General features: G+C 40.4%; 2 protein-coding genes across 3 annotated transcripts in view; both read left to right on the forward strand.

Annotated features, from left to right (window-relative positions):
* The window catches only part of cbfa2t2 (CBFA2/RUNX1 partner transcriptional co-repressor 2), a 64,572-nt gene extending 46,118 nt beyond the window's left edge, over positions 1–18,454 (forward strand). For both annotated transcript variants that reach the window (XM_077573582.1, XM_077573581.1), the window contains 10 exons: positions 4,733–4,903; positions 5,024–5,265; positions 5,341–5,430; positions 9,643–9,827; positions 9,911–10,164; positions 13,264–13,349; positions 14,882–15,068; positions 16,966–17,034; positions 17,116–17,306; positions 17,766–18,454. In XM_077573582.1, the coding sequence (XP_077429708.1) occupies positions 4,759–4,903; positions 5,024–5,265; positions 5,341–5,430; positions 9,643–9,827; positions 9,911–10,164; positions 13,264–13,349; positions 14,882–15,068; positions 16,966–17,034; positions 17,116–17,306; positions 17,766–18,092 (1,776 nt within the window). In that variant the 5' untranslated portion in view covers positions 4,733–4,758 and the 3' untranslated portion in view covers positions 18,093–18,454. The remainder of the gene's footprint in view (positions 1–4,732; positions 4,904–5,023; positions 5,266–5,340; positions 5,431–9,642; positions 9,828–9,910; positions 10,165–13,263; positions 13,350–14,881; positions 15,069–16,965; positions 17,035–17,115; positions 17,307–17,765) is intronic.
* Positions 18,455–20,155: 1,701 nt separating this feature from the next.
* Positions 20,156–23,290, forward strand: LOC144056433 (cell division cycle-associated protein 7-like). The gene is made up of 8 exons (XM_077573256.1): positions 20,156–20,415; positions 20,760–21,053; positions 21,151–21,243; positions 21,711–21,854; positions 21,926–22,066; positions 22,390–22,539; positions 22,812–22,948; positions 23,198–23,290. The coding sequence occupies exons 1-8, from the start codon at positions 20,308–20,310 to the stop codon at positions 23,241–23,243; spliced, it is 1,113 nt and encodes a 370-aa protein (XP_077429382.1). The 5' UTR covers positions 20,156–20,307; the 3' UTR covers positions 23,244–23,290.
* Positions 23,291–24,281: the final 991 nt, after the last annotated feature.

Genomic DNA, 24,281 nt, shown 5'->3' on the forward strand with positions numbered 1-24,281 from the left:
TAGAAGAAGCTTGGCTTGGCTGGCAGACAATGACGTTAAAATCTGTGTTTCGCTTAATACAAAAAACGTAGTTTGGACTTGTTTTTAAAAAATTGTAAATATGTAAAAAAAAAAATAAACAACTGTTAAAAAAAAATCTCTCTCTCTATATATATGTGATTATTTTATTAAGAAAATAATTCAAATTTTGAGGTTCTATTATTTAATATTAATTTAATAACAGTTGATCAACCACGGGCCACATTTAGTTATTAAAACGGGCAGATTTAATTACAATATTTTAAAATTAATGGCGATTGCTATAAATGTAAATATTTAATACTAACATAATAGCTCAGCTTAAAATGATTTGATTCCTAATTAATTCAATTGCAATCAATCAATATTTAATAAAATAAATACTCAACTGTTATAGAGAATTGTTAATTTTATTAATTACTATTACCATTTACCACTAATTGTGTATGTAAGAGATGTAAAGTAACAATTTTAACAATAAAATCAGAAGGTTTGTGAGAAAGTAGCGAATGTTTTTTCATTAGGATTTATTCAAGGTAACAAACTTTCACTAACAGTTTTAATGGTCGCAAATAGTTTTTGTTGTCGTAAGGAAGTTTTGAACATGTTCAAAATTTCTTTGTGACAATAAAAACTGTTTTTCGACCATTGTTTGCGAATCCTGACAATAAATCAACATCGGTAACTTTGCAAACATTCACAAACCTTCATCGCTCAGTGGAATACAGATTTTAGTCAGTTAACAAATGACAGATAAATGAATTGGAAAAAACATAACCCCACATTACAGGCTAACCACTCAGAATCCTTAGCTGACTTTGATTGGAAAACACTCAAATTTGTCCTGATTTATCAGAATGTGTGCACCCCGCTTTAAGAAGTGTGTGTTCTCAGTGTTGACATGAAGGCCATATGCTCCATTGATTGTGTTATTGAGATGTCAGTCTAATTTCCTGACCATACGCAAGTGTGTCTCTGTGTGCGCATGAAGGCTGCATCCTGCTGTGCACTGGCACTGCATATACTATATATATATATATATACAGTATATATATATATATATATATATATATATATATATATGTGTGTGTGTGTCCTCCTTCCTGCACCCCTTGTTGGTGAACAGGTGGAGCGATGGCAGCCAAGCCACAGTGTGTAGTCGTAGAAGAAGCAGGATGAACAGTCAAAGATGTTTGCATGCGCGCGACAGATGGGCAGCATGCGGGGGAGGGGGGGAGTGGCAGAAATATGAATATCACAAGCTTGTGTATCCATATTTGATTATAGCATCATATTCAATAGATGCTTTCAATGTCATGCATGTTTTGCAGGGTATTGTATTCATAGTGATATGTTGCCCTAACTTTTGTGACTCATACTGTATAAATAAATTGTCAACCCCCAATTATTTTTTGGGGGACAATAATATGTTCTATGCAGCCCCACTAGTCTAAATATGGTATTCTGGTTGATATTGTGTTAGTGGAAAAGCAGCAAAATCTCAGGGGGGCGGCCATTTTGCCACTTGCTGTCGACTGAAGATGACATCAATGTTGCTCAGGTCTCAGGCAACGACCAATCACAGCTCACCTGTTTTCTGAAGCTGAGCTGCGATTGGCTGAGCCCGACAGACAGCAAGTGGCAAAATGGCCGCCCCCTGAGATGAATCAAAACGGCTGGATTTCGCTTCATAACTCATATTCCACAAATGTAATATTCATCAGAATGTCATGTTGAGACTAGTGAGGTCACATATAACATATTATTGTCAAGAAAGGTTTAAGGTTAACTTCCACTTTAACTAATACATTTATTACTTAAATACATATTCTAGGAACAGTATTAGCAAAACTAAGTATAATACAGAAATTACAAGAGGACTGTTGTGATTATTATACAGACGCTCCCCACCTTACGAACGAGTTACGTTCCGGACGATCGTTCGAAAGGTGAATTTGTTCGTAAGTTGCTTCAGTGCTATATTTTGTATTATAATTTATGTTTAAAGCCTATATAAGTATGTTTAAGGCTTGTACAAGTAACCTGCATTGGTTTGTACTGAAAAAAAAATTAATAAAATGGAGAGAATACGTACAGTACTGTACTGTACTACGTATGTTAGAGAGAGAGAGCGAGAGACACACACAGTATGTACATGTACGTAATAAGATAAATAAAATGAAGTTTAACTTACTTTTGGAAGATGCACTCGATGCTTAAGGAGATGATGGAGGAAGAGGAGGATTTTATATCATGAGAGATTCTTCGTCGTCGCTGGAATCGGCTTCAAAAGTTATTTCCTGCTTCATGGGGACCGGCGTTTTCTTCCTCCTCCTCGCCACGTTGCTCAGCCTCCAATGAGCTCTCACAGCGCCAATCGTCGGTATTAGCGGCGGAAAGAAGCACTACGCGCAATACAAAATCTAACTTACAGCATCTCTTTCCGAACATTTTTCGACATACTGTACGCGCAGAAATGTTCGTATGTACCGTTGTTCGCAACTCGAATGTTCGTAAGTAGGGGAGCGTCTGTATACAGAAAAAAAATACAAATAATCCTAAAATCAGTTTTATTGGTTATTTTTGTGACAAATATTAATTTCAAGTATATTAACTATTCAACTCTGCCTCCAATGTTATGCGTGGCCCATTCGCATCTTAAATCTTTATAAACTTGGGAACCTGTTGCACAAGGCCGCGCAGAGTTCATTGGCCGTGAAAGAGACATAAAAGGCGCCATTGAAGGCGAGGCCACTCGGAAAGAGCATGAAAGCGTATTTAAAAGGCCTTCTCCCAGGCTGAACTTCGACCCCGCCGGGCCTTGCGTGTCTATTAATCGTCCTTTCTTGAAGCACTTAGAAAAGTCTGATCCACTCCAAATGGAGATGCTGGTGGTTGAGGAGGGGGTTAAAAGGGGTTTGCGCCGCCTCCACGGAGCTGCGGGAAACAAAGGCATCTCCTTATGCCGCATAAATGACACCCCCGGTACCCAAACAAGGCCCGTGCCCCCTTATCTGGTGGTCTCATTCAGCGGCGATGGCATATTGAAAAGTTGCGTTTAACATTCAAAAGCTTTCACGATCTTGTTAGTAAAGCGTGAAATAGTCCCGGCCCCCTTTCTCTCTTTTCTTTCTCGCGGCCCACCGCCACTGCCCCCCTTGCCCCCGTCTTGGCCGCAACACTCAATGAAGGGGCATTCTTCGAGGGCACAATAGCATTCTTTAACATTTCTTCTGTTAGTGATCTGAATGGTCGAGAGTGAGGGGCTAAACTTTAGACATCTGGTTCTTTGATGGGGGGTGGGGGGGTCTGTGGGGGGGTGGTTAATGCCCGGGCATATGACGAGAACTGAAGCTTTTTGTTGTCTTTTAACCCTCCTATTACATTTGTTTGGCAGGGATGGCAAAATGTTCCCAGGTTAACTTTTAATTGAATCTAATTTTATCAATTGAATTCTAAGGGTTTTAGTTACTTAAATGTGTCAGAAACAAACCAAAACAAATCTTAGTACAGTAAATGTTGTTTTATCTCTAATTAACTCTCCTGTTACTGTTACTCTCTCAGAGACAGTATATCCTGCTATTGGGTCATTTTGAGCCGGGCGTGGTTTCTTACCTAAAAGTATAAAAATCCCAAATACACACAAACCTGTTACGGTGCAGGACAGCAATAATGTTTGTCGGTCAGCTTGACACGGGACGTATGTTTATTTAACCAAAAGTCTCAGAAACCCAAAAATATCTGAATGGACATTGTCGAGAGCTTAATTTTTAAACCCTCAGTTAAATTTATTTCCATTTAGACCCCAACATATATGTTAAATTACCCAAATGTGTCCCCCCCCCCAAAAAAAATCCAGCATATTTTTATTAGGAACACCAATCGTTTACCTGGGTCAATATGACCCGGGCAAGTGTCAAAAATAAAATATCAAATACTATATAAAATAACAGTATATAAAATGGTTTGAATCTAGCAATAAGGTTAGTGGGTCAATTTGGTCTGCGTGTATTTGATTACCCAGAAATGACAAATTTTACAAAATCCCAATTTTCCTTTTTTTCTTTTTTTTTTTACATTACAATGAATCAATAAACAAGTTTCTGACATTTCTGGGTAACACACCTGGGTCAAATTGACCCACTAACTTTATTGCTATTCCTAAAAAAACAATGAGGCGATATCTCAACTTTAAACCTTTCTCCTCAACAGCGATAATGTTAGTAAGTCAATTTGACCCCGGATGTGTTTAATTACCCAGAAGTGTCAGAAACTTTACAAAATCCCAGTCAATGTTTTGCATGAATTTTTTTTTTTTACTTTACAAAACCCCAATAAACAAGTTTCTGACACTTTTCTGATTAATCAAACACACCCGGGTCAAATTGACTCATTCATTTTATTTCTGTTCCTTAAAAAGCAATCAACTTCAAAACTCCTGTTATGTTTGTTTCTCCTTCACCAGTATAATGTTCGTGGGTCAATTTGACCCGGGGCACACCCAAACGTGTCAGAAATGTGAAAAAAAATCCCAATCAACATTTTTTATATGGCATTATTAACTCAACTACTTACAATTAGTGCAACATAATAGGAGTGCCATCTGTAGGCCTCCTGATATATTTTGTTTATAATTTATTTTTAGCAAATCGGTGGATACCAACTTTGCATAGAAATTGGCGCCTCCACTAAAAGGTGTCCTGCTCTCTTGCAGACAGTGGAGAGAAGAAGAGCCCTGCCATGCCCGGTTCTCCTGTGGATGCTAAGACTCATTCCAGATCAGCTCCCAGCAGCAGCAGCAGCAGCAGCGCCGCCATCATCATGGCCCCCCTGCCCTCCATCAACCCCAGTGGCCCCCGCCTGGCCTCCTTCTCCACCACAGCATGTACGCGCGTTTTTGACGTTCACAGGGCGAGCCCGCAAAACATAAGCAACAGATGATCTTATCTTCATTCCTCCCAGAATCCTTTGCTTCTCTCACACGCTTCTGTCGTCTTCCCCGCAGTGACCAACGGGAACCACCATTCGCCGCCGACACTCAACGCGGTGCCGTCGCCGCCGCAGCGCTACAGCAACGGGCCTTCGTCATCGTCCTCATCGTCGCTGGCCAACCAGCAGTTGCCGGCCACGTGCGGCGCCCGGCAGCTCAGCAAGCTCAAGCGCTTCCTCACCACCCTGCAGCAGTTCGGCAACGACATCTCGCCGGAAATCGGCGACAATGTTCGCAGTTTAGTGCTGGCTCTGGTGGTAGGCAAAAAAAAAAAAGTGATATCGACATCTCTTTTGAATGTATATTGACTGTTTTTTTTTCCCGGCTCGTAGAATTCAACAGTGACCATCGAGGAGTTTCACTCACGGCTTCAGGAGGCCACCAACTTCCCCTTGAGGCCGTTTGTTATTCCATTTCTCAAGGTAAACATTCACGTTCGACCTTCTCGCCCGCAAAATATGGGTTTGCTTTTGCTTGGTCTACTTCTTATTTTTAACAAGACTATTTTATGCTTTGGTTTCATTTGAAACACAAGCCCGGCACTCAAAGTTCAACTCGGCCTTCTCTGTGCCTTACAGGCCACAACATTAGGAACCTGCACCTGCACAGTCTGATGACATATTTTAGAGTTATTCTGTTTTGCCACGACCAGGACACTCTTGTAAACCTTTTTTTTTTTCAAGGAGTTTCTTTTTGGCTAAATAAAGTTTAAATAAGAATAGCAACACGATTAAAAACAAAAGTCATATAAATAAATACATATTCAGTAAAATAATACACTATTTTTATAATGGAGAGAATGATAATTATTTTTAGTAGTACAGAAGTAGTACTAATAATAATATTATTGTTGTTATTTTTATTGTTTGTAGTTAGCTATATTCAAATAACATTTTGGATACCCCATTTAGATTATATATTATCTTATGATTTTCAAATAAAAATTTGAATTAGTAATGCTGCACAGTAATACATATTTGTAGCAATAATTAAAAAAAATATTACTACAGGTATTATTTTTAAACTAAGAAAATGTTTTACTATGTTCTTATTCGTATTTGCTACTTAATAGAAAAGAACATTATGAAAGATCAAATATTCAATAAAATGAAACATGATTATTATTATTATTATTATTATTATAAGGGCTCGAGCAGTAATCTCTATGAGGTCCCTAATCACAATTGAAGAAATCATTCTTCTTTTTGTATTTTTTTAATATTTTTATGAAAATGGTGGGTGCCCTATTTAGCTACATGATAGAATTAAATTAATTAAAGATTAAAAAATAATAATTATATAAACATTAAATATTGACTACCCGAAGACAGTTGTCCCTTGTCAGGGATAAGCAGTTCAGAAAATGGATGGATTAAATATTAAATACTGAAATAACATTAATATTGAATTAAATTATTAATACTATAGAACGAACCATTAAAAATCTGTCGTTCAATTGTACACTGCTTCAAACCGTCTTTTTATGTTAGTCGTACCTAATGAAGTGTGTCCACTGTCCACCATTATTCTTATCTGCTGCCTTTTCAATTCATGGCAGCAGTGAGGCGAATGCACTCGAGCCCGTGACGCGTTCAAGTGAGCAAACGTTTCCTGAAAATGGTTTAACCATCATGATTTGCGTGCTAGCCTGATGTGCAACAGATGACGTTTTGTGTTGAATGCCCCCACGAGAACCCCTTTTTGTAACCGGGAGACGTCTCTTGGAGTGTATACTTTTCTTTTTAGGAGCACCCCTCTCGGTCCCAAAAGGAGCCCCATAAATCTTTTCCCGCAGCGGCTCTTTCCTCCACGCGTTTACCTCTCACTCACCTCCATCCGTCTGTCCTGAGATGAGAAAGCTCTGTTGCTTTTGCTAATTTATGACAAAAAAGGGGGGGGGGCTCGTGACTTCAGTCTCTTAGGAGAAAGAGAAAGGAGGCTTTCGGTGGGACAGGGAGGGGGAAATAGAAAGTCGGAAGTGTGAAACACGTCTATAAAGTCTTGCCTTCTACCCAGCCTCTTTTTTTTTTTTATGGTCTGTGAGTGCCGCTGTCCCGTGAAGAGCGCTCAGCTGCCGAGGCGCCGCCGATCTTGCATCCGCCCCGCCAAAAAAAAAGAGAGAGAGAGAGCGCTGCTTCTCAAATGTCCACTGGTTAGGGGCCCGGGTGTTAGGGCCAGGCCACCCCTTTTTTCTTTCGGTGCTTTCAACTTTGTGGGAACAGTTTGGGGAAGACCCCTTTTTCTGTTCCCAATCCACAAAAACAAGCAAGACCTTGAAAGGCCAACTTTGAGATGGACTCAAATGGAGTTTTGCACTTTTATTCCATGTGAAATAACAAAAACAAAACACTTTACTCCTGTTTTTGTGTCTTTAATACAGTACCAAGGCACATATGGTCATTTTATATAAAGACAAATAGCACAAAATGTGGATACAGTAAAGGTATCCGGACCATTAGAATACATGGACTAGTCATAGCTGTGGGGGGTGTTGGGTCATGGGCTGTTCACAAACATCTTTGGAGTTTTCATAGACATATATATTATGTATTTACTTCATTGAGAATAGATTCTTATTTGCAGTGCCGATCTGGCAACAGACAGCAAAATAAAACAAAAAATAAAATACAAATAAATCAAACTGTGTATAGTTACATAATAAAGTAAAATGCATCATAGCACACGGTGATTAAAGGAAAAAGAAAATATAAGTAAAACATAAATAAAACAAATGTATTTTTAATTATAGATTTTTTTTATTTTAATAACTTGGGTTTAGGTTTAGACTAACACATAAAAATGTGTTGGCAATATGTGTCTCGTATGTTTTGATTTTTAGTCTAAGAATCGTCTGGCAACCATCTGTAAACAGCGGGGGGGAAATTCAAGTAAATTATGCCCCTTTTAATTGTTTTATAATTGTTGAGTTTAATTGTTCAAACTGTGAAAATGTTACAAACTATCATTCCAAAACAATCCAATATCATAACCAGGCTTTTGGGCTAAAACCTCATAGTCACCATTTAGTAAACACGTGGATTTATTTATTTTTAATTTTTTTTTTTTTACAAATTATCAACCAATCAAAAGTGTTGAAAATGGCTAGCTCTCTTTTACGATGCAATGTTAATGGTTGAACAAACATGCCATGTTTGGGGTCTCTTAAAAAGCGGTAGGTTATTTTGGAGGTTTCGGCCTGATGCCAACGATATGAAACTCATCTTAAAACATTAGCCTCATTAAAGATACGACATACACAGATTTACTACTTTCCTATTAGATGGATCTTTGGCGCCATCTTGTGGCATCATATGTCCTTTCAACAAACACCAGTAGGTGAATTTTTCAATGGTGAACCGCAATTATGCTAAGGTTAAGTCTACATTCTGCCAACTAGTGAAAGAATATGCATTGTTTTGCTCTTCACTATAAATCACAGCAATACATTTCTACTAAACAAAATTTTCGTGGCAAACATGATTATCTCTCACGGCACACTAGTGTCCCAATACTTTTGAAGAACTGAAAGCATTGCTTGAGAAAAACTCCATCTTGCTAGTTTGAAAATGCTTTGTAAAATGAGAAAAAAAAAAGCAACTCTTGGGTTTTATTTACTCACCAGAGAGAGGAAGTGGTGTAATTGCAAGCACACCAGCGTCTGCTCCTAATTAAGGTCGACCAAGAAAAAGGGAGAAAAAAAGAGAAATGTTGAGGACAGGATGGAGACAGAGAAGTTCTGAATAGAAAAAAAATAGTTATCGGGGGTTGTAAGGGTTTATTTTCAAATGTTTCCAAGATTGTGTGTCAATGTGCGTGTCTGTGCTGTGACTCAGCACTCAAATGGTGTGCTTACCCAATAATGGAAGTGTCTTGCTCCAGTTGGAATGCACCACCAAATAGGCAGCAAGGATAGGCAAAAAAATTTAATAAAAATACACGTAGCAATAATGCAGAAGAGGATTCGGGTCAGTGAAGAGAGAAAAAAAAGTTTGGCAGGATTCTCACTTTATTTTCAGAATTCTCACTTTAAAGTCAGAAGTTAGAATTCTGACTTTATTCTCAGAATTCTTACTTTAAACTCAGAATTCTGATAATAAAGTCAAAATTATGACTTACTTTATTAGTGCTACTATTATTGTCACTTTAAAGTCAGAATTATGAGAATAAAGTCAGAATTCTGACTTTAAAGTCAGAATTATGAGAATAAAGTCAGAATTCTGACTTTAAAGTAAGAATTATGAGAATAAAGTCAGAATTTGACTTACTTTATTATTGTCACTTTAAAGTCAGAATTCTGAGAATAAAGTCAGAATTCTGACTTTAAAGTAAGAATTATGAGAATAAAGTCAGAATTTGACTTACTTTATTATTGTCACTTTAAAGTCAGAATTCTGACTTTATTCTCAGAATTCTTAGTTTAAAGTCAGAATTCTGAGAATAAAGTAAGAATCCTGCCAAACTTTGTTTTTTCTCTCTTCACTGGCCCTAATCGCCTTCCGTACAATAAATAATCTATCTATAAGCCTATAGCGTATGAGAAGATGTGAGTTAGCAATAAGCATCGAAAATAGTTAGCCACATTGTATGTGCCCACTATGCATTTCAAGCAGGTTTCCTCCTCTCTTAATCTCCAGGCGAACCTTCCCCTGCTACAGCGGGAGCTCCTCCACTGTGCACGCGCGGCCAAGCAGACCCCGGCCCAGTACCTGTCCCAGCACGAGCACCTCCTCCTGAGCACCACCATGGCCTCCTCTCCAGACTCCTCCGAGCTCCTCATGGAGCCCTCCGACGTCGCCGTCAAGAGGCCCAGCCCAAGCAGGTGAGCTCCAATGACCCAATTTAATTTAAGACCCCCGCCATCTGGCGGAGGCTCATCTGACCAATCCCGCTAACGACTTTCAGGGTCAAGGAGAACGGCTTCCACGAACGGCCGCCCGTAGCCATGGAGCCGGCCGCCAAGCGCATTTGCACCATCAGCCCGGCTCCCCGCCACAGCCCCGCGCACCCGCTGCCGCTCAACGCCCAGCTGCACCCGACGCCGCCGCCCCTGCAGCACTACGCCTTGGACGACATCGCCGCGCCGCACATCCTGCACCGTGAGCACAGCCAGCGCATGTTGGAGATACGAGAGCTCAAAGACAGACCCAGGCTGCCAAGTAATTAATACACGTGCCACCAACATCTTAGTGGAAATTATGAATTCAGTAATCAGGGGACATTACATAGCAAAGATGATAATAATAATAATAATGCATTCCATGAACTGATTTCTGCCTTGATTCAGAGGGTTCAATGCAATTTGTTGTCGTATTTCCACCCATAAAACTGTTTGGTCAAAAAGAATCCAAAATTGGACAAAAATTGGACCGACCCGCTACTTGGGTCAATTTGACCCAATTTTCCGGGTTGTAACTTGTTTTGATTCAAAACAACCCAAGTTCGGTTTTTTGTTTTTAAAAATACTAATAAAAAATGTTTCGTACAAAACATATTTTGACCCACCAGTTTTAGAGTGTATAAATAAAAAACAACCCAGAAAGTTGGGTAAAAAATAACCAAATATTGGTCAAAAATTCGACCGACCCGCTACTTTGGTCAATTTGACCCAATTTTCCGGGTTGTAACTTGTTTTGATTCAAAACAACCCAAGTTTTGTTTTTGTTTAAAAAAAAATACAAATAAAAAATGTTTCGTACGAAACAACCCGAAAAGTTGGCAGGCTGGTTGAATTTTTTTACCCATATTGGGTTATTTTTGACTCACCAGTTTTAGTGTATAGACCCGCTACTTGAGTCAATTTGATCCAACTTTCTGGGTTGTTTTGTACGAAACAATTTTCATTTGTATTTTAAAACAACAACAACAAAAGCTGGGTTGTTTTGAAACAAAACAAGTTACAACCAAAAGTTCAGTCAAATTGATCCAAGTTAGCAGGCTGGTTGAATTTTTTTACCCATATTGGGTTATTTTTGACTCACCAGTTTTAGTGTATAAATAAAAAACAACCCAGAAAGTTGGGTAAAAAATAACCCAATATTGGTCAAAAATTGGACCAACCCACTAACTTGGGTCAATTTGACTGAACTTTTGGTTGTAACTTGTTTTGTTTCAAAACAACCCAACTTTTTTTGTTGTTGTTGTTTTAAACTACAAATGAAAATTGTTTCGTACAAAACAACCCAGAAAGTTGGATCAAATTGACCCAAGTAGCGGGTCGGTCCAATTTTTGACCAATATTGGGTTATTTTTGACCCAGCAATTTTAGAGTGTATGAATAAAATACAATGACATCCACCACACGTGCCTGGAGCGCAGACTCTCAATCAATCAAATTCACCAAAATCGGATTGCACTACCTGCGCCAATAGTTAGACGTGGTTCCAGCAGGTGTAAAGTTTAGACTACTTTCAAGCACCAAATTGTCAGGTGTGCGAGGTGCATACCAAAGAAAACACCCTCAGGTACACCGGAACGCCCAGTATAGCAGGAAATTCGCAAACAAGCTCAATCAGAATGTCAACCAATATAGAGTCCATCATTTTGCATATCTTTCATAATTTAAACCAATTTCCAGGTGTCTTATCTGTTTTTTATTTCCTTAAAATACCCCAAACATCAAAAATTGCTGGGATTTTTTTTTACTACCCTTTTGAGGGGGAGATCCTATTTCATGCAAATGAAGCTCTAACCACCCTGCCAGTACCATATATGGATTTTGTTACCATAATGACTAAGGTTGGACAGGGTTTTCTCCAGACAAGAAAACTCTGGCAGGCGGGCCGCAGGCTAATAAAGCGCTAGGGGAAACCCTGGAGTGGAGCTACTTGTTGACTCCCAAGTAAGAAAACCGTAATTGTATTTTCACTTACAGATTCAACACTTCATCTACTGTGTAGCTCCCTTTACACCCCAAATTCTGTTCTATTCGTACCTCAAAATGATGATAAAAGTTATCAATTCTTAACTACTGAAATGAAAGATGGTCCTTTCTCTTGCAAATGAGCCACTGCTCACCCCGGCCTCAGCAGAGTGTGGCTATTTGTTGTCATGGCAACTAGTGCCAGAGGTAGGGGTGACAAAACTGTTGTCCAAAATTAAAAACTAATTTTCTCGTGAACTACTGCGCCCTCAAAAAGCATAAATTGTATTTTCACTCCTGGATGCAGCACTTCATCACCAAGCAGGCCACTCACTATCTTGTCAAATTAGTATGTAGCTCTGTTGCGATGGCAGGAAACATTTTGCCTGCAAAAAAAAAAAAAAAACGTGTACTGACTAGCCTGCTTGATTAAGGGTGGTCTCGTGTGTTTGCTTAGTGGCGCCCCCATGAATCGGGACTCAGTGTATCGCCCGCACGTCGCGTATAAACAGTGGTGCGCTGTCCGTGACCGACTGGATGGACTCTGGTGTATATCTTTCCTCCATTTCAGGGGTCTTGTCATCTCTGGTTGGAAACGGCAGTAGCTCACACACACACGCACACACCTTGATACGTTCTTGGTGGAGGTGCTGTGTTTACGATGTCTCCGTCCCTCGTCTCACAGCCTCCCGCCCGCCTGCCGCCACTTAACTGGAGACACACACACACACACGCATGGCTTTGAACTGATGAACGGCTGATGAGAACCAGGAGGCCGAGGCGAGCCTACATAGGAATCATTCTTCTTCTCAACAGGCCCAGTGTGCATGTGGCTTCTTGTCGGGCTGTTTGTTTCTGCGTTTGACGAAGATTGCCGCTTTCCTACGTCTTTGTTGTGTATGTGTTTGTGTATGTTGCGTGCACATGTGTTTTTTTTTTTATGATCGCAAACAGCACGCGGCTGGTTGTGTTTAAGTATCGGAGCCACTGCATTCAGCCTGAGTGTCTCCCTACTGGAATGCTGGGAGCTCCGCAAGGGGAGGGTGCCAGCGCAGACATTTGGCGTGTGTGTGTGTGTGTGTGTGTGTGTTTGACAGCTGACTTCCAGATGTGCTCCGGCTCCGGGTGCCGAAAGTCTGTTTTGCATCACAGGGCTTCTCTTTTGCTCTTTATTTCACCATTTTCTCATCTTCATCTCGCTCTTGTTTTTTCTTCCCCGATGATGATGTCACTTAAGTGCAAAAAAAAAATGCACACAAAATAAAACAGCGCCTTAATTACACACCGTGTGAGGACGCTGATTGGAATGATGATGAAAACGCTTACTGGCCTGCGGCGTCTTCTGCATTAAGAAGAATTTTAATTAATGGTCTCACTTGTGTGTGTTTTTAATCAGGCACTAACGGGGGCTACCGCGAAGAGCCGGTCGACCACAGGCTGACTGACAGAGAGTGGGCTGATGAATGGAGGCATTTGGACCACGTAAGTGTCTTTTGGGTCTTCTCTGATTGGCTAAGAGATGCATGTACATGGTTTTATATTTAATACAGATCATTAGTGTGTTTCATTAGCCTGACAGTGTTGTTTTCAAAATTTTTAGTGCGCGTCAGCTAGTGGGCTCGACGAGGCTGTATCCATATATTTTTTATTGGCCTATGGGGCGGATCTCACTCAGCCCCTGAACTCTGCCTAGCAACAAGGGGTGTCATTGAGGAAAATGATCCAAGCAGTTGTTTTGATGAATGCTGCTAGATAGTTGAGTTGTATAAAAGGAATACTCACAATTGTATACATTATAAAAATATAAATAATTTGCAGCATCCTACTCTAATACTAATAAAATAATGAAAAAAAATAAATAAATAGATGTTTCCTTGATCAACTGCCATATTTTACTTCCATAGTAAAGTAAAAAATATATATATTATTTTTAAAAACATATATAATATGAATACCGGTAATATGGTATATAAATAAGTGAATAATATGTAGTTTCTGTGATCTACTGCTAGATAAATTATATTTCCCCTCTTGAGGTATTTAAAAAATACTGTATAAATTACATAATCTATAATATAGTATAAAACATATGCAAATAAAAAATATAATATAAACAAAAATATTCTCCTTAATTGACTGTGAGATCATTTTATTTATTATTATTTATTATATATTATTTATTTAATATTATAGAAATTTGAGTTAAAAAGGTGACTGTGTGACTGATTTTATTTTCAATTGTGAAGTATAAAAATACATTAAACAGTATTATAGAAATACTAAAAATATTATCTATTATATAAACTGAATACAAATACATAAAATATTTTTTCAATTATTTTGTTTCCTTGATAGACTGCTAGATTGATTTTATTTAATAAATAATAATAATGCATCAAATTTATATAGCGCTTTTCTAGACACTCAAAGACGCTTTACAATGGAATGGATACATTATTCATGCACTCACACATTCACACTGTGATGGCGGTAAGCTACTTAAGTAGCCACAGCTGCCCTGGGGCAGGCTGACGGAAGCGTGGCTGCCAGTGTGCGCCTACGGCCCCCCCGACCACCACCAAAAATTCGCACCTTCCATACACCAGTGTGAGTAGCACTGAAGGCAATGTGTGTGAAGTGCCTTGCCCAAGGACACGACGACACATGACTCGTGGAGAGCGGGGCTCGAACAGCCAACCTTTTGGTCACTGAAAGGCCGCCACATTTCCATTGTGAAGTTCTAAAAAAATATTCTGAAATATATCAAATCGAAAAAATACAATCTAAATATTATATACAAAAAAGGATGTTGCGAAAAATGCTGATTATTTTTCTGATATCATCTGATGGTTTTGAACTCCCGTTTCCACCCAAGTGGCTTATCAAACAAAATAATCTTGCCTGGCTGAAGAGCGAAGCGAAACTGTTGCTCAACTCCTTACAATCGGCGCACCCACAACAATTCTAACAAAATGTAAAGAACTGCAGAGTTAAGTCAAAATTGTCGTGTGCAGGTGCTGAACTCCATCGTGGACATGGTGGAAAAGACGCGGCGGTCTGTGAGCGTTCTTCGGCGGTGCCAGGAGTCGGACCGCGAGGAGCTCAACTACTGGAGGCGGCGCTCCAGTGAGCAGGAGGACGCTCGCAAAGGGGGCTCGGCGCCCTTCTCCAAAACGCACAGCCCCCACTCTGCAGAGTCAGGTGAGGAGTTTCGATATTGTCATACCAAATCAAGAAAAACATTCTTTTGTTTGAGTTTGTCAAAGTACGAGCGGTGGAATTTGCTGCTTCAAACTTAAAATGGCGGACCTGCATTTCAATTTTGAGCATGAGTCCTTGAGTTGTTCTCTTACGTCCTTGTGACATATCCACCCAATTTCATTTCAATCATTTTTTTTCTACTTTCCAAGTATCATCTAACTTACCATAAAACTTTGGCACCAGGTTCGGTCCAAAGTAGTTGGCATAGACAAAAAAAGCTTGGAAGTTTACCCGTCCGTGCCCATCATTTGGGCAAATTGCCTAGCAGGAGTGTGGCAAACGACAAGCCTGGGAATTTGTCCGAAATGGTTGCTTCGAACCAAAATGGCTGACCTCCCGTTCAATTTCAAGCATGGGTCCTTGAGACTTCTTTTGCGCATCCTTTTAAGATAGACAAGCCCACCAAGTTTATGTGTTGGGGGAAATGCGTTTTCTTTTTTTTTAACTTCCTGCTGTGTGTTTTGAGCTCATGTATAAATCAGGGATGTGATTTTTTCGCTAATTCGCGGAATTCCGCTTTTTTTTATCTCCCCCCCCCCCCAAAAAAAAAATCCGATTTTTTTTTTTTTTTTTTTTTGTAGTTCATTGTGTATGCACATGACTCCGACAGATAACATCTTCTGCTGTAACAAAGACATTTGTGGTATGCTCTAATATGAGTTACTTTTCATTTGGTCATGATACAATTATTTGTTCATGAAATTTGAACTCTTCAACATTATTTATGTGTTAACTTAGTAATCACATTAGTTAGATATGATGATATCTTCAGTGATAGTTTTTAAAAGCAAAGGCAGTCCAATGTTTGTGACTGATTTTGAGTTGACTAAAACTGCCATTTTATATGGGATAGTTCAATATACATTGAAAATTTATGCTGTTGTTTTGTCTATTTCTTTGTCATGTGAGTGCATTGAAAGTACTTAAAAACACGGAAAACCCATGAGCTCCGGGGGGCTAGCTGGGTGCCAGCGGCCCCCAGACCCCCGGCTAAATTTTCAGATAATTTCACTTTGGTCAAATCACATCCCTGATAAATTGTCACCTAGATAATGCTGAGTTTTCTGGCATGCTATAAAACCCCCGAAAACAGCAATTCCAAGATGCCTTTAAAAGGTCAAGACTCCTGTATACCAATTCAATGCAAGACTGACACTGCCCTCTAGTGGAAGCAGGAAGAACGCCACCTCAGCCAGGCTAGCCTTGCGTTGTCCCCCTGCTGGGCCGCAGTCACATTCACAGGTGCCAGGACCGGCCTGGGCCATATCGGCCACAGAAGGGCCGTCCTGCAGGCTCAGAGAGACAAAGCTGGCCAACATGTGCGAGTACCATCTGGGCACCCGCGCAGCCGGGAAGTCAGCCCAACCACCGGGAGGACAGAAAAAAAAAATGTCAACAAAGATTGCTTGGTCTAATAAGAGAAATTCTGTAATATTAAAAAAATATTTCAGACATACCTGATATTGTGGCCTGAAAATGTATATGATGCGGAATGTAAAGGATGACACACTGTTAAGTGAAGGTGATTTGTCGGCAGGGAGAGATTTGCAGGCAGGGACAGAATGTTGACACAGCTTGTAGGCCCGCCTTCCCCCCCGTCCAAGCCAAACACATTCCTCTCGGAGGCTGTCGGATCTCACATCAGACGACGATAAACAACGATTCTGTTGCGTCTCCAAACCAGATACGAGGGCCTTGTTTGCACTGCAGATAGCCATGCGCTCCAAGTCAGGAGTGGGGAACCTTTTTTCCTTTTCGGAGGCCATTTACATTTCCGAAAAAACAAAATAACCAACGAATCTTTATGTGACGCCCCGACTCTGCTCTCTCTCTCCAGAATCTCAGCGTGAATTCGCCCCGCGAGCCGGCTCGGCGTACGTCACAGACGAGATCTGGAGGAAAGCAGGTGAGAAGTCGTCGTAAGAATGGTCTCTGGTTTTCGTCCATGTGAGCCAACCTAACGGCGTCTCCCTTTCCCACATCGCAGAGGAGGCGGTGAACGAGGTGAAGAGGCAGGCCATGGACGAGGTGCAGAAGGCGGTGGCCGAGGCCGAGCAAAAGGCCTTCGAGATGATCGCGGCCGAGCGCGCCAAGATGGAGAAGACGCTGGCCGACGCCAAGAGGAAGGCTCAGGAGGACGCCATCTTGGTTATCAATGAGCAAGAGGATTCCAGCGAGGTGAGTTCATCTCCAAGGCTTTAGATTGTTCTGAACTCCTGTTTGCTCGTAACAGAGACCATTTTTATGATCCGGATTGCTATGTGATTTATTTTTCGCAGAGTCTGGCTTGCCTGCTGCTTTTATCCATTTTAGGGCCACCACAACTTGCGAGAGCAGAGCATTTTTATTTATTGATTGCTATTAAATTATATTTATGTATATATTTATTTATTTACACATATATTTTTATTTTTTGAATCTCATTTTTAATTTTTTTTTACTTTTACTTGTATTTATATATATAATTGTTTTTATTTCCATTTATATTTATTTCTTTGTATTTGATTTTTGAATGATATTGATAATATCCGTTTTTATTTTCACTTTTATTTATTTATTTATTTATTATTAATTTAATTTAATTTAATAGTCCATCTAAACTTTGCTTTACTAACGCACCATCCTGTGTCTCCTCAGTGTTGCTGGAACTGCGGCCGCAAAGCCAGCGAGACGTGCAGCGGCTGCAACGCGGCGCGCTACTGCGGCTCCTTCTGCCAGCACAAAGACTGGGAGCGGCACCACCTCATCTGCAGCCCCGGACTTCAGGCTCAGCCCAAACCCGTTTCCGCCATCTCCGCCGCCCGGGTGGCAGCAGCCGCCGCCGCCGGGGTGTCCCCTGCGGGGCTGACGACCTCCGACGTCACGGCCTCAGCATCGAGTCCCGGCGGGGAGAAGGTCCCAGTGGCGTCTCGCTCGTCCACCCCTTCCACCCCGGCCTCGGCACCCGAGACCAATGGACATTAGGAGGAGGAATGTAGCTGAACATTTTTTCAGAGTCACTCCAGGACGGCAGATGTTTCATCATCACCATTGACAGATTATGTGGGACTCGCCTCTGACCAACAGATCCCCCTGACAGATGGAAACTTGTTTATAGTCAACCCCCACCCCCCTCAGCTTACCCATCTTTGGCGGCAGGGTGAAAATTATTATTAAACGAGAGATTAAAAATAATGTACACTTTACTCTGAAGCAGCTTTTTATTCCACGTTTTTGTGTATACATTTAAAACAGTGAGGAGGAGGCGGGTTATGTGTAATAAAACCAGCCATGAAGCAGATTTAGTGGTATGATTTACACAAAATAAGATGAGTCGCCAGATTGTGTGAATGTGTCAAACTTTTTTTTTTTGCAAAGCAATATATAACACAAAGCGTTCAGGTATCAAACTGTTTCCATGTCACCAAAGTTATTTTTAACAAGGACCTCAGGAAAACACAGACAGAAGTTTGTTTCCACCGAGGGGTACACTTCAGTTCACTTCCCCATGGTACGGTTCAGATCTACAAACACTAGCCTCTCCCTTTTAAACACAACTCTATCTGACTGCCGTGCAACACAGCCGTAGCAGCCACGCCAGCATCTGGGTTACTCGTTCAATTGCTTTTAATACAAAGGGGGCGTGGCCAGTGAGTTGTGGCGTCAATCTTTGCACACTGCTGGTCGTCCTTTGCAGAATTGGAGGTGCCCAGGTTGCCTTTATTTAGTACAAAACTGTACCAGTTGGGTGGAAAATAGCCTAAGAAGATGATGATGATGATGTTTTCTGAGTCCATTTTGGCACTTGAGCAGTGTCAGTGTTGTAGCAAATCGGTGAAAAAACCTGGTGGCAACTCCTCCCACTCGGACAAATCTCAGGAGATAAATTCACACAGCTTCAAGTCTACTACACACACACTTGCTCTCGTTTGTTGTAAAAGCTTGTAAAAATAATTATGCCGTTATTTTGTTTTGTTTATTTTCCCTGTTTGTCCTTTAAACATTTGGTACAAGTCACATGACAAAAGTTATATTGACGTAAAGTACGAAATAAAGAAATAGAGTTACTGAAAATGCTTTTTTTGTGTTTGCGTTTGTTTTTCAAATTTGATTTCAAATGTACCATCCTTCTCATTTTTACAGCTCTTCTTCTCTATCCAATCTTTTGACGAAAGAGACCGCAAATTGCATGAAATTACAATGTATAACCAAACAACAATTCACACTAAAATTCACAACCATGGACAATTGAAAGTCTTAAATGAACCTAGTTAATAAATCCCCAATTAGCGCGTGGATTTTATTATTATTGACATATATGTACAGTATATTAAATATAATATTTAATACTTCATAATAGAAATCTTTAAATATGTGAGATTAAAAAAAACATGTATAAATCAACTAATAAACCGTCTCTGTTACGGATCAAAAATTACATTCAAATCCGTCAGATTTAGTTTTAATTTGTAAAGCAACCAAGACAAAGCCTGCAAAATAGATAAGTGTACTACAAGGATTTACCAACAGGTGGCAGTAAACTGCACACTTGCACAGGGCTCCTACGGTAGCGCAACAGAAAATAAATAAATTAATAAATAACGTTTATATTTGTACACTTTAATGACAGCCAATGCATGAGAGTAATGTTCTTAAATCGAATTTTCAAGCAATGTCATAGCTATTTGCCACAACGTTTTATAATAATGTCTCTTGTTTTTAATTTTTGATATAAAAAGTCCTGCCGAAATAATAATAATAATAATAAAACGAAGATACTGGGCCCTATCATTTTGTATATGTAATACTTTTCTACAGTGCTACACATGTACCGGTCTTTTTGTCTTTCAATTATTTTCTTTTTTCTGCTTCTTTTTTTCTTTTTTAATGAATCAAAACGTCATTTTGGATCACCTGGCACAAATGTCTTCCTCGTTGGTGTATTAAAAGGAGTCTGTTTTATACGTTGGGTGATCCGAGGGGCGGAGATTATACACAGTAGTGATGGTGAGACAGCATTCGCGCTACCTTTTCCACCAAAACAAGCGCATCCTTCTCTCAATCACTCGTCTTAATTGGCGCGCAACCTTACCTACTGCACTTCCGGTTTCGTCAAAACTGAAATGGTGTCACAAACTGGATTTTAAACGTTTTGACGTTTTTGGTTGTGATTTTAATCACTTGGAAGAAACATTTTGGGATGTTGCACCTCACGAAGGAGCTGGCTGAAATTTTCGCAGAAGACTCAGACAGCGAAAAAACGTTTTATGGCTTTTGCGAGGACGAATTAAGTGACCACTTTGACCAGGTACGCCATTTTATTTTTCTCTTCAAGTTCATTTAATTAGCGTGTGGGGGGGTGCGTGCCAAGTAGAAGTTTGTTAGACATTGTTGACTAATGACACAATCTTTAAGACTAAGCGGCATTTTTTTTTTATGGTGTGATGGTCCTTTTGTGTTGAAGAGCGTGCAATGTTTGTTCTGTAAACTACAATCAAGTTTTTTTGTTTTTTTTATGTTGAAGAGCACATGAGGTCGTCAATACCTGCATTTGAAATAAAAATAAAAACGAGAGTTGTAGTAGTCAAGGCAGTTACATGAATAAGAATTTAATTAAAATTTGCTTAACCCACCCATGCACCTTCTATTTAGAAAAGTGACCTGGAAGATCAAGATGGAGGCCGGCCTTTTTCTGTTTCCTCCAACCAGCAGAACGCCAAATCTTCCAAAAGCTTCAACCTGAGGGTGGTGTTACACTCGTCTCTGACCGCCCACAACTCTAGTGAGGATGACTACAACGTTGAGGATGACACAGAGGAAGAAGAGAGGAGCCAAAAGAGTTGGGCGAAAAAAGTCAGATCAGTTTTTTCTGAAGAAGAACCTGAAGACGTGTCGGACTCTTTCTTGGTGAAGAGAGAGCGTAACATCAAGGCAAACAAAGCCATGGTAAACCACACAATTGTGCATCATGAAGTCGCTGCAGCGTTAGTAAAAAAAAAAAAAAAAAAAGCCGCAATGTTTTCTTTTCTCTGTGCTGCGATAGTTGGCTCAGCTGATGGCGGACCTGGAGAAGATGTCAGGAGGAGCCAATCTTCTGAAAAAACATAAAGCGAAGCAGCCCAAAGACAAAACCTCTGTGAGTAGCTATCAATTGTCAATATTATGGACATAATATAAGATTTGATATACAGTAAAGAGCTATGTCAAAAACACTATGCTTTTAACTACAGGTTATAATGTACAGTTTTTATTTTATTTTATTTATTTATTTATTTTCTGGAGAGCTCAGTATTGTTCATTCGATAATTTTACCGATTTGACATATCATCATTGCTCTCCTTTTTGTATATATATATTTTTTTTTCTTTTTTTTTTTTTTGTGCGAGTGTGTGTGTATTCATTAATGTGCAGTTTTGAGAGACATTACGTTATCTTGTCATTGAGTGGCAAAGAGAAAAGGCATCTTTTACAGGAAGGCCTTTATTTGTGTGCTTATTTTTTCTTTTTAGACCTCAATGGGTTGTGCAAGTGTACCTAATATTGTGGCCAGTGAATGTCTCTCAATGTCTTATATTGGATTGTATTGTACAAACCCGTTTTCAGCACCCACACAGCTCAATAAGAAAGCCCAGGAAGAACCCAGAGCGGGTGTCCCGTCGACAGACCCGCTCCATGGGTGGATGTGAAGACCTCCCTGGCCCACAGGAGGCCGAGCTCGAGCTCACCTTAGAAGAGGAACTTCTCGAGGTAATTTCTTATTTCTTGACAGTGTCCGTAAATTTGAGTGCTTTCATATTATGTTTGACTTTGGGTTCGAGGTACGGCGAGCCCCGCAGAGGCGTCTCACCCCACGGCCCAATCCCAACCCTCACGTGATCCGGCCCGTGGACGACATCACGGAGGATGAGCTCCAACTGGTGGCCGACCACATGACCGAGAAGGTCTACAACAGAGTCACTGTAAGTTCACACAGCAGTCTAATTCGTTAGTATAACATAATGCGGAATACAGTGAAAGGCAATCAGTTTCAAGATGCTGCGTCACCTTTTTGTGGCCAATATCCTCGACCCTTTGGGTCATAACAAGAACATTACATTAAACACTGACATTTCTTGCATTTGGCGAGAAACGAGGTGCATTCAAATAAATGTGACAGTTGGGTAGCACTGGTGCAAAAGTTAGACTAGATCCCTGACTGTATACAGTATATTCTAATTTACTTTGTCGGGTTTTCCTTTTGGAGGTACAGTTTCTTAGTGGAGCTGTGTTTGCTTGTTTCCAGGGCTCCACGTGTCACCAATGTCGCCAAAAGACGGTGGACACGAAGACGTGCTGCCGTAACGAGGGCTGTCGGGGCATCCAGGGCCAGTTCTGCGGGCCGTGTCTGAGGAACCGATACGGGGAGGACGTCAAGAAGGCGCTGCTGGATCCGGTTTGACCAATTTGTCTCAAATAGGGGGCACGGGCGATGACATTTTTTATTTTTATTTTTCTGTACTAGAATAAAGTGTAATTGCACACCAACTCCAGATGGTGGCAGTAGCGCTCTCATTGTGAACAATGTAGAATAGCAGCAAGAATTTGTCCAACACTACGTCTTTATTGTTACACTTTATAAACACTCACTAATTTACATGTTTGAAGTTAGCGAGATTACTACGATCACTTTGAAAGTGTGTTAAATCACTTTTTGTGTCCGCTCAGGAGTGGCATTGCCCTCCCTGCCGAGGCATTTGCAACTGCAGCTTCTGCCGGCAGCGAGAAGGCCGCTGCCCCACCGGCATCCTGTTCCCTCTGGCGCAGTACCACGGCTTCTCGGACGTCCACTCCTACCTCAGCAGGTATCTTTCGGCAGCAGAGGACAATACGGGGGTACTTGGTGAACAATGGTACACAGACGTTTTTTTTAAGGTTACAAAAAGGGCATGCGGTGATCTAGTTTGCTGGACGGCGTCAGAATGCGTAGTCATATTTTGTTACCATTTGTCTTTTTTTTTTTTAATTTATGGCCTGGAGCCCTTGTGAACTGAGGACCCCCGTATTGAGTTGAGTGAATATAAAATGTGTAACCCGTGCATTTCATCTTTCAGTCTCCGCAACAAACTGAAGTGTGATGGTGACAATGTAGATATGTGAAGTTGCTTTTTTTTTTCTTTTTTAACAAATAAAGATTTTTCCAGGGATGTGATTTTTCCGCTAATTCGCGGAATTCCGCTTTTTTTATCTCCAAAAATAAACATTTTAAATTTCCGTGTTTTTTTTTTTTTGTAGTTCATTGTGTATGCACATGACTCCGACAGATAACATCTTCTGCTATAACAAAGACATTTGTGGTATGCTCTAATATGAGTTACTTTTCATTTGGTCATGATACAATTATTTGTTCATGAAATTTGAACCCTTCAACATTATTTATGTGTTAACTTAGTAATCACATTAGTTAGATATGATGATATTCTCAGTGATAGTTTTTAAAAGCAAAGACAGTCCAATGTTTTTGAATGTGACTGATTTTGAGTTGACTAAAACTGCCATTTTATATGGGATAGTTCAATATACATTGAAAATTTATGCTGTTGTTTTGTCTATTTCTTTGTCATGTGAGTGCATTGAAAGTACTTAAAAACACGTAAAACCCATGAGCTCCGGGAAGCCCCCCCCCCTTGTCCCCCCCACCAGGGCACTGCTCTGGACCTAGCTGGGTGCCGGCTGCCCCCAGACCCCCGGCTAAATTTTCAGATAATTTCACTTTGGTCAAATCACATCCCTGTTTTTCTTTTATGGTTGTTTTTAGGCAGGACACGAGTATAATAAAGCAAGAGAATATTTGAGGTTTTAATCCAGCTGTTTTCATTTGCAGTAGTATACAATATAAAATCCCTTATTTAAAACAGGCAGGGGGACGATAAAGGCAAAGAGCACTTGTCTGTAGAGTTTGGGGGGGGGGGGGGAGCCTGACAGACACATGGTGAAATCTTTTCTTTTTTTGGCATGTACACAAAATTTGACCCGTCACAGCAAACAAACAGTTTGTGCCACACACTGGAGCAGTCCAGGGTGTCAGTCTTGCTCAGGGACACTGCAGCCACATGTCCGGGGGATGGTCTTGATGGACCCCCACAGTGGCAGGTGAAGATCTTCACCGCTGAGCCACGACTGCCCCCTAAAGGAAGA

Source organism: Vanacampus margaritifer, chromosome 8 (assembly GCF_051991255.1).
Source record: "Vanacampus margaritifer isolate UIUO_Vmar chromosome 8, RoL_Vmar_1.0, whole genome shotgun sequence".
Classification (NCBI taxonomy): domain Eukaryota; kingdom Metazoa; phylum Chordata; class Actinopteri; order Syngnathiformes; family Syngnathidae; genus Vanacampus; species Vanacampus margaritifer.